This window comes from Chlorocebus sabaeus, chromosome 16, assembly GCF_047675955.1.
Source record: "Chlorocebus sabaeus isolate Y175 chromosome 16, mChlSab1.0.hap1, whole genome shotgun sequence".
NCBI classification, from domain to species: Eukaryota; Metazoa; Chordata; class Mammalia; order Primates; family Cercopithecidae; genus Chlorocebus; species Chlorocebus sabaeus.
Window position 1 is genome coordinate 38,056,296 of NC_132919.1, and position 13,776 is coordinate 38,070,071.

At 37.4% G+C, this 13,776-nt stretch overlaps 2 protein-coding genes across 5 annotated transcripts in view; both read right to left on the reverse strand.

The window, feature by feature from the left end:
- BRIP1 (BRCA1 interacting DNA helicase 1) overlaps positions 1–1,486 on the reverse strand; it is a 183,822-nt gene extending 182,336 nt beyond the window's left edge. The window contains exon 1 of one of the 3 annotated variants that reach the window (XM_037993750.2): positions 1,176–1,486. The gene's annotated coding sequence lies outside the window, so the exon portion shown is untranslated. The remainder of the gene's footprint in view (positions 1–1,175) is intronic. The other 2 variants (XM_008011223.3, XM_073004883.1) reach the window with 2 other exon arrangements.
- A 1,811-nt stretch (positions 1,487–3,297) lies between these two features.
- INTS2 (integrator complex subunit 2) overlaps positions 3,298–13,776 on the reverse strand; it is a 64,784-nt gene continuing 54,305 nt past the window's right edge. For both annotated transcript variants that reach the window (XM_008011224.3, XM_008011225.3), the window contains exons 19-25: positions 13,469–13,594; positions 10,175–10,370; positions 7,666–7,917; positions 7,210–7,317; positions 6,971–7,076; positions 5,778–5,954; positions 3,298–5,673 (exon numbers count right to left, since the gene is read on the reverse strand). In XM_008011224.3, coding sequence (XP_008009415.2) covers positions 5,504–5,673; positions 5,778–5,954; positions 6,971–7,076; positions 7,210–7,317; positions 7,666–7,917; positions 10,175–10,370; positions 13,469–13,594 — 1,135 coding nt within the window. In that variant the 3' untranslated portion in view covers positions 3,298–5,503. The remainder of the gene's footprint in view (positions 5,674–5,777; positions 5,955–6,970; positions 7,077–7,209; positions 7,318–7,665; positions 7,918–10,174; positions 10,371–13,468; positions 13,595–13,776) is intronic.

Below are 13,776 nucleotides of genomic sequence, written 5' to 3' on the forward strand. Positions count from 1 at the left end.
TTTGACAGGGACTCAGGTATGTCATCTTAGACATACCTTTCTACTTCTCTAGTCTAAGATCCTTACCTATGATAACCCCTAATTTAATTTAAAGGCTGTTGTAAGAAAGAGAATGCCTTGGCACATAGTAGGCACTCAAAAATTTTATTTAAAGGTCAGTAGAGTATTATAGAAAGAGGATGGGCTTTGGAGTAAGGCAGTCCTAAGTTTGAATTCCACTGTGTGAATCACTTCTCAGAGCTTTTTTCTCCATATATGGAATTGAAATAATACTACTTACCTGACAGGGTTTTTATGAAAATTAGTTAGGGCAGAATATACCTAACCCAGGATCTGACACAGATGAGGTGATCACTTTAATCCTCACCTCTTCTAAACCACTTCTCTTAACCTAGGATCCACGGATGTAATTCAGAGACAATGAGAGACAATGACCTCTTGAAATTGCAAGCGTAAGTTTCTGTACATGATTGCATTTTTCTGAAGAAAAAGCCCACAGATTTCTCTTCCCCTAAATATATCTCAAGGAAATCAAAATAGCGGGGGAAACTACATGCATTGTTATTAAATAAGGAATTATCTGCAGTCGTGGGAAAAAATTGTAAATTCAATCTGGGGACGAAGAGATGGTTAAAATAGCAATTCAATAGATGATGAAGCCAATAATAACATTTACCACCGCTTGTGTGTTCCAAAAGAAGTGAAGAACCATTCATTATTCTAGGGTATTTTCCAGCTCTAACATTTTGCGATCCTATCTCCTATCTGTAAAGCTCTGAGAAGGAGGTGTGGTGGAATCTAACCTCTTAATATGACTCAACAACTCAACGCTGGCCTAGTTACTCAGATAAAATCTAGAAATCAGCCCGCCCTGTACCCCGGCTGTGGCAACAATAGTGTCAAAATGGGGTAGCCTCCCCCAAATACTGCATAAAGGATAAACACACTCCTCTGCCTCCCGCCAAGAAGCAACGCAACGCCCCGGGCTAAGAACAGGCCTGCGCTCAAAGGCAGTAAGGATAGGCTGGCTCCCTCCTCAGGTTTTCTGCCCCGTATCTCCCTCCTCCCCCAGCCAGTAGAGATCCCCAAGGCCCTGATGATCCAGTCACCACCGATGGGCCCGCAGGCGGTGCAGAAGTACTCAAGCCCTTCCCGTTGACTTCCCTCCGACTTGCCTGTCTGGAGGGAAACCGAAGCAACGCTCTGAGCTCCGATTCACTGAAGAAAAGGAAACTGATTTCTGAGAGCAAATAAAGCCGAGCTCTGGAAGAGAAGGAAGGGCACGCGCCCTTTCTACTCCCTCTTCCTGGCGGAGCTGCTACTTCCCCGGCCTGGAGTGCAGGATTGCGGCCGCCGTACCTTTCCTCGACTCCAGCACTCACCAGACCCCTCAACCACACAGCCCGAGACGAATTCCCGCCTCCCGCCCCCTCGACTCCCAGCGCCCAATAGCCCAGCGAGCTCGACCAATCACCCGCCAAGGCCAGGAATCAACCAATCCCGGCGCGAGGTGAGGGGGCGAGAACTTCAGCATCCAATGGAAGTCTCCGGAAAAAAAAAAAACACACACACACAGGCTCCAGGTACGCGGCGGCAAAGGAAGGCTATGGCCACTCCAGCAAATCCCTAGTGTTTGTTTGAAGGAGAGTTTGTCTGTCTTCTCGGTTTGACTTTTGAAACCGGTGATAGAGCCTATGCAGCAAATTCCTTAGAAACTGGAAGTCTCATTCTCCAGGTCCGTAGACCAGCAGAAAGGAAACATCTTTAAGCTTTGCTAAGTTCTTTTAACACTCATCAGTGCCACTCTAAGTTTAAATTACCCGGCTTTGCAGTAGCCAGGATAGCGAAGACTGAGGCGGGAATTGCCAGGCTGCTGAGTCAAACTTAAGAAAGAAGGCTCTGTGACATCGGGCTACAATCTATCTTTCATAATATTCAAGGCTTTCCCAGATACTAAAATAAGCCAGAGACAAGCTCTCAGGGTCTCCAGCATCAGATCACTTCTACCTCCATTAAGACTTATCCGCCTTCCATCCCTCCAAGACCAGTTTATTATTTGCCAATAGTACTTGAATTTACTCAAAGAAAAGGAGGTTCATCACGATCTTGCCAAATCATGTTTTTTTTTAAAATCTGCATAACCTAAACTTGGCTCAAATAATAATGTCCCCAAAAGGCAAAACCTGATACTGTTTCTCAAATTCAAGTAACTAGTTTGCGGAAGAAGTTTGCTGGGAAGAAACAGCAGGAGGGGGCTAATTGATTTGTTTGCCTCACTGTCGATTGTGATATATCTTACCAAAAATGACAAAACTTGTAGTCGTTAAAAATAAACTCTACCCTTTGACCTAGTAATCTGAGCTCCAGATATTTATCCTAAAGACGTAATCTAAACGAAAGAAAATGTGATACTTCAATTGACAATAATACCTATTGGTAATACTGAAAAAAATTATGGACTTCCCAGTCTAGTAATATGGAGGTGGTTATGATAGATGAATTCAATACATTATGAAGCCAATAAAATTATAAAAATTAAACTTGCAAGAAAAAAGTCCCATATAAGGTTAAGTGAAAAAAGGCAAAGCAAACCCCAAACTGCGTGTTAGGGATTCAGTAATGTGAAAATATATATGGATGAGCAAAGATGGAGTAATTTACTGTTAAGACAGTGAAAGGAAGGATAATGTTTAAAAATAAATCGTTAAAAATACCTTCAAATTGTTATTTCTCTTTTATAATTTTTAAAACATCAACTCTTGGCCTGGCGCGGTGACTCACGCCTGTAATCCCAGCACTTTGGGAGGCCGAGACGGGCGGATCACGAGGTCAGGAGACCAAGACCATCTTGGCTAACACGGTGAAACCCTGTTTCTACTAAAAATACAAAAAGTTAGCTGAGCGTGGTGGCGGGTGCCTGTACTCCCAGCTACTTGGGAGGCTGAGGCAGGAGAATGGCGTGAACCCGGGAGGCGGAGCTTGCAGTTAGTCGAGATCAAGATCGCCCCACTGCACCCCAGCCTGGGCCAGGCCAGCGAGACTCCGCCTCAAAAAAAAAAAAAAAAAAGAAAATATCAACTCTTTTGAGTAACTACTCTGGTATAACTACTCTCATGTTCCTCTCCTAAATTATAAGGGTTTCAATTGGCTCTCACCTTGCATTGCCGTTTAATGTATGTGGCATAACGGAAAGGAATACACGTAGGCACTGGAGCCAAACAGACCTAGAATACAGTCCCTTGAACTGTTCCCTTCAGGTTAACTCTAGTGGAATGAAACACAAAAACTACAGGTTCGTTTGATAAAGAATATGAATGTTTATAAACCAATATTCAAAATAGCTGCACACATCTGTTTTCACTTGAATAAAAAAACACATTGTGACAAACTTTATAACCTTAACTTAAAATACATGAATATTAACATTTACTAATATATTTATTTACACATTTTATTTACATCATCAACAAATCTGATGATTAACAGCATATGTGATTATTTTAACACAGCAGGTTATGACCAGTCTTTGAAAATTGATCCAGGAATGTGCACTGCATTTAGTTAGAAAACACACTTTAACTTTTTCTGAATTCCTAGGGCATATCTATTCACACAAAATATTGCAAGGCCTCAGTTTAAAAAAAAAAAAAAAAAAAAGGAGCAGTTGTATTTAATCTTAAGGGACTACAAAACTGCCTTGTTTAAAAATATGAAAATTCTTATGCTATTTTTAAGCATATGCTTTTATTTTTCACATCAAAATTACTTAATTGAACATTAAGCATCTAATAAAAAGTTATAAATATTCTATCATATGTGATACTATGCACTTCATGATTTGAAACAGCTACAAACTCATTCTCATAGAATGTGAGGTAGGGCCAGTAGTAACCCCATTTTACAAAGGAAGAAAATGAGATGTGACTATTTACTAGTAAAAAGGCTGAAGTTAAATTTCATTTCTCAAAAACTACACCTTCTTATTAGCCTAATTTCTTTTACAAGTGAAGAGGTCTGGCCGGGTGCAGTGGCTCACACCTGTAATCCCAGCACTTTGGGAGGCCAAGCGGGCAGATCACCTGAGGCCAGGAGTTCAAGACCAGCCTGGGCAACATGGCAAACCCCCGTCTCTATTAAAAATACAAAAATACAGGTGGTGCATGCCTGCAGTCCCAGCTACTCAGGAGGTTGAGGTGCGAGAATCCCTTGAACCCAGGTGGTAGAGGCTGCAGTGAGCCAAGATCACGCCACTGCACTCCAGCCTGGGCAACAGGGTAAGACACCACCTCAGAGAAAAAAAAAAAAAAAACACAAGTGAAGAGGTCTGTTTCAAGTGGGGGTGGGGAAGTGTGTGATTGAGGTATATCTCAGAGAGAGAAAAGGGAAGTACTTTCTACATTGATACTTGCTTTTTTTTTTTTTAATGATTAGGGTTTACCTAAATATGTCTGCCTAATCAATGGAAGTTACTGACAGAGGACTGCAAAATCCTTCAGCAAGACAGTATTTTCTACATTTTAACTTTTCCTGAGATTCAAACACTACATTTTCTTACTCAAAGATCTTCTCAAAGTAAGATATGAATTATAATCCTGATGACAAACCAAGAGCTCTTTAATCCAATCGGTTTTATTGCTCTACCTTCATTTAATTTGATATATATTTCCCCCCTCTGAGCATTAGGTAAGTTAATAAAGCATTATAAAAATAAATTTAAAACATAAAACTAAATGAGATCTCCTCTCAGGTTCTTCTTTGAACAAAGATGTTTCTGTAAACACTTTTACACCAGTATCTTAAAATTCCAAATTATTCAATTATCTCTTTAAACATATGGCTTCATATATTAATAAAAATTGAAGCAAATATGTGAAATCTTTAAATCCTCATCTGTAATTCCACAGAAATAATTTACAAAAGCTACTTGCCTTTTTAAAAACCTTCTCAATATTCTTTCTTGAGAACTAGAATTCCAACTTGCATTACTATTACTTGTATTGCAAATCTTTGAGATTTCTACTTGGGTTTTTAACTCCTAATATTTCCTTAATTCTCCTTTCCCTTTACCCTTTTTTCCTCTCCCATCTTTGCATCTTTGTCACATTTTGTTACAAGCTCACAGTTAAAATAAACACCAGGACTACCCACAGACTCATTTTTATAAGAAATTAAAGGCATGGCAGTCTTCACTTCAAAAGCTAAATACAAGGCCAAATTCCCTTTCCAGTAATGAGTTTCTTACATGTGTTCCCAGTGGAAAAAAAAAAGCACAGCTGCTACAATATAAACACACCAGCAAAGTAGATTCAAAGACGTGCCAATCAGAAACAAGCAAGCATAATTCTCAGAGTTCTAAATTATATTCGTGTTGAATTGAATTGTTTTAGTGATTCCACAACATTACTTTACAGTTCCCATTCAGTTTAGAGTTGTTATAATACGCAGATTCATGTTGGGTATATGCAGCAAACAGCTTCATTTTTTTTTTGTTTTAAATTTTGTTTTAAATTCCACTAACACTCATATTTATTATTTCAATTACTGTTCTTTCAATACAGTGACAGAGCTGTACATCAGGATCCATGCTTCCAGTGTCCCTGGATCCATTTTTGTAAGATGAATCTTTACAGAGTTGAGACCATCCACTTGGTTTCTCCTTTATTTGTTGAAGACCTACAACATAAGAAAAAAAACATTAAGGCCAAGAAATTTGGAAAGGAATTTGGTCTTTTTGTTTGAGATATTCAGATAACCCTTGAAAATAAGTTACTACTTACGTGTAATAATTGGATCAATGTCTCTTGTCTGAGTGGCAACATCAGAGGCACAAACTTGCCCTATTTGGATCAGCAAAGACATAATATCCTCATATAAAGGAGGAAATGCTCGACAAAAAGAGACTAAACTTGGCAGAGTTGGCATAAAAAAAGCATACCGCTTAGCCTGTGTTAAAACTGTTGGAAACAAATGAAACAATATTTTAGTTTACAAATATAAATTCAACATGGCTTATACAACATACTAAGGGGTACTATGGTCTGTACTGGAGATATGAAGTTCTCTAAATACAGCCAACCCCTGTCTTCAGAAAGCTCACAATCTAGTAGTCTCAGTCTTTATCCAAGATACAAATTATTATGCCCAAGATTTGTGATAACTACATTATATGCATTATTTCATTGAATTCCTACAATCTTATGAATGACCAAAGTACTATTATGACACTCATTTTATATATGAGAAAACTCTTAAAAAAGCATTAGAGAGGTTAAGAAACTTGTTAAAGATCACAAGGCAGTTAGTGGTGGAGCTGAGATTGAATTCAGGCAGTGTAAACTCTTAATCACTACAAATAATTATAATAGGACATAAATACAATGAAAAGAAAAACAATAGGGTATTATGTAAATAATATAATGAGAAAGAATACTAAATTAACTAAGCCATAATATTAAGGGTTGAATTATAGTTCATATATTTTAAAGTAGCTTATTTTCAGACCATTTTATTCTACAAACCAGAAGGTAGTTAAAATGTCAGAATATGTTTTAGAACTTATGAAGACATCTAATATATTTATCTTTCATTTATACATATGATGATATTTTTCTGGAACTCTGAGAATTTGTAATAAGCAAACATTTGGTATCTACTGATATAATTACATTCCAAAAGTATATTTGTTTTCCATTTATAAAATACAGAAAGCTTATATTTACAAATCTATATATACTCATTCACACAATGAAAAATACAATTTGCCTACCTATTCGTTCCCACTACACTATAAATCACATTTGTAAACAGAAGTTTTCAAAAGAAGAATTCAAAAGATGGCATAAACTAGTATTAACACATATTGTATCATACTATCTCAGTGTGACACAAAAAATATATTGAATCACTAAATGCAGAAAATATAGGATCCATAATAATTTATGTCAGATGTTTGTTGATGTTGACTACCTACCTGTTAACAAAGTTCCCATGACATTGACAGCTAAACGAGCCACACTAAGTGACTTTGGTAATGCATATTGAATACACAAGTGAGAAAGCAACTGGATAGCAAATATCTGCAATACAAAATCCAGATATTACATGTTTCTCAAGAATATCTTTAGGTATTAAACATCATAAAATGTTTTGTATAACTAGTAAGACTGGAGAGAGAGATCAATTGTCCTAAAGCTCCAAAATGCTCATTACCTGTTTTTCAAGTTCTGGCTGTGCAATAAGCTCAGGTATGAAATCTAGACAGATGTGCATAGATGGAATACCTGCGACCGTCAGAGGCAAAAGTTCACATGGATAACCCTATCTCAACAAGAAAGGGAAAAAAAGTCAGAAATAACTATAAAAGTACAGATAAAAATACAAATGAAAGATTTCATTTCCTTTCTGTAAAAGTTGCTCAGAAGGCTATAGTGCCCTATATGTAACCTGGTATTTCACTTTTCTGATGCACTAGAATACAGATTAAACTACCAAACATTTCATTAGGTTAAAAAAAAAAACTAAAAATCTGGATTTTTATCCATATTGCAAAGGCCCATGGTTCATTTGTGTTTTCTCTAGTTTCTAAATGAGTCCTGTTAATATAGTATTCAAAGCCCCCAAGAAAAATAAAGTTCAAACACAAAGCATCATTCTTTGGAAACAGACCTGAAAGTGAACAAGCTTAGCAATGTTGGGATCTGCAATGTACATTTGGTGCAAGAGACAACAGATAAGGCACTGAACTTCTCGAAGGTTACAGAGCAAATTGTCTTCTCCTTCCTCCATTCCCTTATTTGGAGTGTTGGTGGTAATAACACTTTGAACATTTCTTAACAAGCTATCTGGATTGACACCATTTGCTTTCTCCTCTTCAGTAGGTAGGCAAATCTCTAAGAGAATCTGGACAGCTGCACTATCCTATAAGCAAAGAAAACATAGTAAAAGTAAGAAGTTTCTGAGAAGCTGGTTTAAAAAACAAATCAGATTTTATTTTCACATGAACATAAATGATAAATAACTAATTTCTTAAACACACATACACAAAGAGGTACTTCTAAGAGCAGAAGTGAGCAATCTGTAGAGCAGTGGTTCTCACCTTTTAGGATTATGAACCCCTTAGGAATCTAAAGAAAACGCACCCTCTCCCCATAAAAATGAACATACATAAACAAACATCATTACACAATGATGTCACATATCTCTAAGACAGATCCATGGACTCTAGTTTAAGAACATCTAGTAGAAGAGTATTATGAATTCAGTTACATCCAAAACAGGCCCTAGGCAAAAATGGCTTCTCCCAGAATGTCCCTTCCTTCCTCTTAATCTCCCACTTTTCCCAGGATGCTATCCTGATTTCCCTTTTTTTCAACCTGTTTAAGGCTCTGGTTTCACAAGGGAAGAGTCTACCTTACCATCCATTCCACCTGCACAACTCATTGCTCAGTCTACAGGCTTGAGCATCATTGTATAGAGCAGCAGCTTGAGGGGTAATGGCAATATACTTGAGGCCCCTATATATAAAGGAGAGCTAAAATCACTCTCATCTAGCAGAAAGAAGTAAAAAATAAAAATGAATACATGACATCCACCTCTGATAGACAGCTACTGCCTAAGATACAGAAAACAATTACTTGAGCTAAGTGATTAAGAACTTAATTATTATAAAGTGAGGTTAGACTACTTTATAATCATGGTGGTTGAGGAAAGGGGTTTTTGGTTTTTGGTTATTGTTATTGTTTTGTTTTTTGTTGTTGTTGTTGAGTCAGGAGCCAGAGTGCCTAGGAGCAAATACTGGTTCTGCCATTTACTAAATGTGTAACCATGAGCAAGTCACTTAACTTCTCTGGGTCACATTTTCGTACTCTGTAAAAATGGAGATAATACTCTGTACCTCATAGGTAGGTTATAAAAATTAAATGAGCTAATATATTTAAAGAATTTAGGCTAGCACCTACTATATGGTAAGCATTATACAGATGTTAGCCTTTATGATCTTTAATTCCTTATCTGAAATTCCTAGGAACAGATTTATTTTATTTATTTATTTCATTTATTTTTGTTGTTGTTGTTGAGACAGAGTCTTGCTCTGTCACCCAGGCTGGAGTGCAGAGGCGTGATCTCAGCTCACTGCAACCTCCACCTCCCGGGTTCAAGCCATTCTCCTGCCTCAGCCTCCCAAGTAGCTGGGACTACAGGTGTGTGCCACCACGCCCGGCTACTTTTTGTATTTTTAGTAGAGATGGGGTTTTACCCTGTTGGCCAGGCTGGTCTCAAACTCCTGACCTCAGGTGATCTGCCCACCTCAGCCACCCAAAGTGCTGGGATTCCAAGTGTAAGCAACCATGCCCAGCCAAAAAACTTTTCTAAATATAAAGTTGAACTGGTTATATTGTCATGGTGTTTATCACTGCCTGACGTTTTATTATACATGCACTTGTTTTTCTGTTGTCTGCGTCCATAATTTGACATTTGATCTTAAGAAACAAATAATCAAGGATTTTGTCTTCTTCACCACTATATCCCCAGCTCCTGGAACAATACTTGACACATAGTAGGTGTTCCAATAAATATTTGTTGAATGAGGCCGGGTGCCATGGCTTATGCCTGTAATCCCACACTTTAGGAAGCTGAGGCGGGTGGATCACCTGAAGTCAGGAGTTTGAGACCAGCCTGGCCAACACAGCAAAACCCTGTCTCTACTAAAAATACAAAAATTAGCCAGGCATGGTGGCATGTGCCTGTAGTCCCAGCTACTCAGGAGGCTGAGGCAGGAGAACTGAGGCAGATGTTGCACTGAGCCAAGATCACACCACTGTACTTCAGCCTGGGTGACAGGGCAAAACTCTGTCTCAAAAAAAAAAAAAAAAAAATTTGCTGAATGAATAAACATATAACTCTAAACTCAGAACAGGTAAACACTAAAATTTTACTAAAATATAAATCTTATTTAAATGGTTATTTCATTCATATCATAAAGATTATTCCTTATTTCAGGAATATATCTGATATTCAGAAGCAAAGGTAACATCATTGTAATAGATTCTATAATAAAAGAAATGCACAATATGTCACCAATGTACATGGAGGGCATAACGTGCCATCTATTCAACTGATTACACTAGTAGAGAAGCCCTTGCTCTTTTTGATTAAATTTTACTTTAGCAAAATTTACCTGAGCAGCCAATAATGCATTTTTCAATTCTTCTCTGGTAACTTCCGGAGCATCAGTTTGTCCAACTAAGCCAATTGTATTATTCTGGGAAGGCCTATCTTGCTCTGTTTCCTTCAGATGAGCACTAAGGTAGGCTTTAGATGCTAGAAGATATCCATTCAACATGTGTAGGGTAATATCCATCAGTGGTGGGCATCTAAACAAGGAAAGCAAAAAAGAAAAATATATCAGAAAGGATATAAATTTATAAATTAGTCAGAACATGATCAGTTTAATTTAAATGCTGAGAAAAACCTGAGTAGCACATAGTAACTTTTCCCACTGAAATACTCATTCTCAAAAGTTTAATATATATTTCTTATTCTCTATATTTCAAGATTATGTAAATAGTATTATTTGTTTCATCTTATCAGCTAAAGTCAAATATGTATAATGTAAACTCTAAAGAAAAGACGACCGGGTGCGGGCAAAACAATAATGCATGAAGAAAAAACTGTAATATATGTGCAAAGAGTTGATATCCTTTATAGATAAACAGCTCTTTACGTCAATAAGGAATATAGGCTAAAATATAAAGAAAAAATAAAATGGCCAATAAATACTGTTAAATGTCCAATCCAACAAGAATATAAATTAAAATGGGAATCTATTTTCACCTATCAAATTGGGAAACATTATATAAAATAGTACAGGAAAGTATATAATATCAAACACTGATATGGAATGTAAACCAGTTCAGCCTCTTTTTTTTTTTTTTTTGAGACGGAGTCTCGCTCTGTCGCCCAGGCTGGAGTGCAGTGGCCGGATCTCAGCTCACTGCAAGCTCTGCCTCCCAGGTTCACGCCATTCTCCTGCCTCAGTCTCCCGAGTAGCTGGGACTACAGGTGCCCACCACCTCGCCTGGCTAGTTTTTTTGTATTTTTTAGTAGAGAAGGGGTTTCACCATGTTAGCCAGGATGGTCTCGATCTCCTGACCTCGTGATCCGCCCGTCTCGGCCTCCCAAAGTGCTGGGATTACAGGCGTGAGCCACTGCACCTGGCCCAGTTCAGCCTTTCCACATAGTAGAATGAAAATATGAATTAAAAGTCTTGAAAATGAGCATAATACTTTTGCCTCAATAATTCCATTTCTCCATGTTCTAATGGAATACTCAGCATGGGGAAATGCACATAATCACCACAGCACTATTGATAATAGCAAAAATTAGAAATAAAATATCGTAGGGGATTGGGTTAAGCATAGCAAATCTATAAAATGGAATACCACATAGCCAATTAATATAAGAATCTAGGCCGGGTGCGGTGGCTGAAGCCTGTAATCCCAGCACTTTGGGAGGCCGAGACGGGCAGATCATGGGGTCAGGAGATCGAGACCATCCTGGCTAACCCGGTGAAACCCCGTTTCTACTAAAAAAATACAAAAAACTAGCCAGGCGAGGTGGCGGGCACCGGTAGTCCCAGCTACTCGGGAGGCTGAGGCAGGAGAATGGCCTAAACTCGGGAGGCGGAGCTTGCAGTGAGCTGAGATCCGGCCACTGCACTCCATCCAGCCTGGGCGACAGAGCAAGACTCCGTCTCAAAAAAAAAAAAAAAAAAAAAAAAAAAAAAAGGAATCCAAACTAGGCACGGTGGCACACAACTGTAATCCCAGCTAGTCAGGAGGCTGAGGCAAGAAGATTGCTTAAGCCCAGGAGCTCAAGACCAGCCTGGACAACATAGCAAGACCCCCAACTCAGAAAATAAAAATAAATTTGAAAAAAGAATATTAACATGAAAAAAGGCTCACAAGTTGTTAAGTGAAAAATCCAAGCTACAAAAACATTAGATACAATTTGATAGCAGAATTTAATAACTTCCTTAAAAACTGAATCACCTGAAGTGATTCATGTGCAAGCTCACCTACTTCAGTGGATTTTTAACAATGATAAATCATTTTTTTGAGAAACAGCTCTTTTCTAGAAGTGTTATTTATTGTAGTTTTCCTTTTATTAGATACTTAACATCATTTACACATACAGTTTGTTCTTCTGATTCCTATTTCCAATAAGACCTTAACCTTACTAAACCATATTAGCTAATTTTGCAGATTTTGTCACTTGGAGAATGTCATCTGTTGGTTGATGACAGACAAGTTTAAATATCAAGTGTATCCTATTTAGTCTTCCTTACTAGTTTATCTTCCCTCTAATCCATCTAGCACAAAGCATCTTTTCCTAAGCTATAACCCAAACCACATTAGCCTAATATTCAAGGCCCTCAATAGCCTGACCCCAATTTAACTTTCCAACTATAAAATGTGCTCTTCTCAAAAATAACCCTCTTCACGCCTTTCTCATTCTTGCTTCTAAACTTCTGCTTGTACTATTCTTTTTCTCAAAGTACCTTCCTTGACTTCCTAACCCCCATCTTTATACTATTAGATGAACAAATATTCACCTAAACCCTATGTCCACTCTTCTTTTTTTAAGTTTAAATAAAGCAGTAGGAGTGGAGAGGGAACAAAGAAATCTGTACCTGGTTATAATCAATCAGTTGTAAATACCACTGCACTCGAACCAGCCCTAACTCCATTCTATAAAACTTTACCCATGCCCCATCTCCTCTGCATCTTTCCTGAACTTTTAAGAACATTCATTTACTACGCCATTCATCCACATGACCATATTATGTAACTTATCATGTATCTGTCTTACGTCCCATGCAGATGATAATCACTTTAAAGACAAGCCCCTCAACTTGTATACTTTTGATAGTACTTATCATAACAACTGTGATTCAAAGATTAATGATAGGAGTTAACTAAATTCTACCTTTTGAGAACAAGCCACTTCAAAGCAATGCTTAAGTTTAGCAATTGGTAAGGACTTAGAGCCAAATGTGGAATTGATGAAGCTAACATCACTATTTGGCATGCCAAAAAGGTCACAGTTTTAATGCAGGTAATGGTTCACAAGTAACCAGTTTTTTAAAAACCTTTTTAACGTGAGAGCAGAAACAGTGTTATTCTTTACTGGTCTAAATTGTGAGAGAGATAAAAACCACTATTGATGGCACCAAAACCAAGAATGACATTTCTCTAAAGCTAGGTTTTATTAATCACATATTAAATATTAAAATGTATATACATTTCATGAATAAACACAACTAAAAAGTAAGACAAAAGACTGTACAGGTCACACTGCCTACTTATCTGCAAGCACAATTAAAATATAAGTTTAAACTGAATTTCATCAATTTCTTTTGACTCTCCAAAGTACAGCTCTATAATAAAAATGAAACTCAAATGACATGTACCTGTGAACCCTCTGATCACACCTTAGGACAATGAGAGGATCTATCATCAGGTCATTCTGAGTATACTTTTGTTGTCGTACAAACTTTATTGAAGGTTGAAGTGCATTAACCGTCATCACCCATAGCCTGATAAGAAAATAAACACATGTTCAAAACAGTTTTTATATAATTAAAATCTATAGCCATCCAGTCCTTTCTATCTTAGAAAGTTATATTCAGTAAATAATTAGAAAATAGGTATGAATGAACTTTGAAAAATTTAAGCTACAGACATCTAACCGATTATAACATCTCTTAAAAAAAAGGGA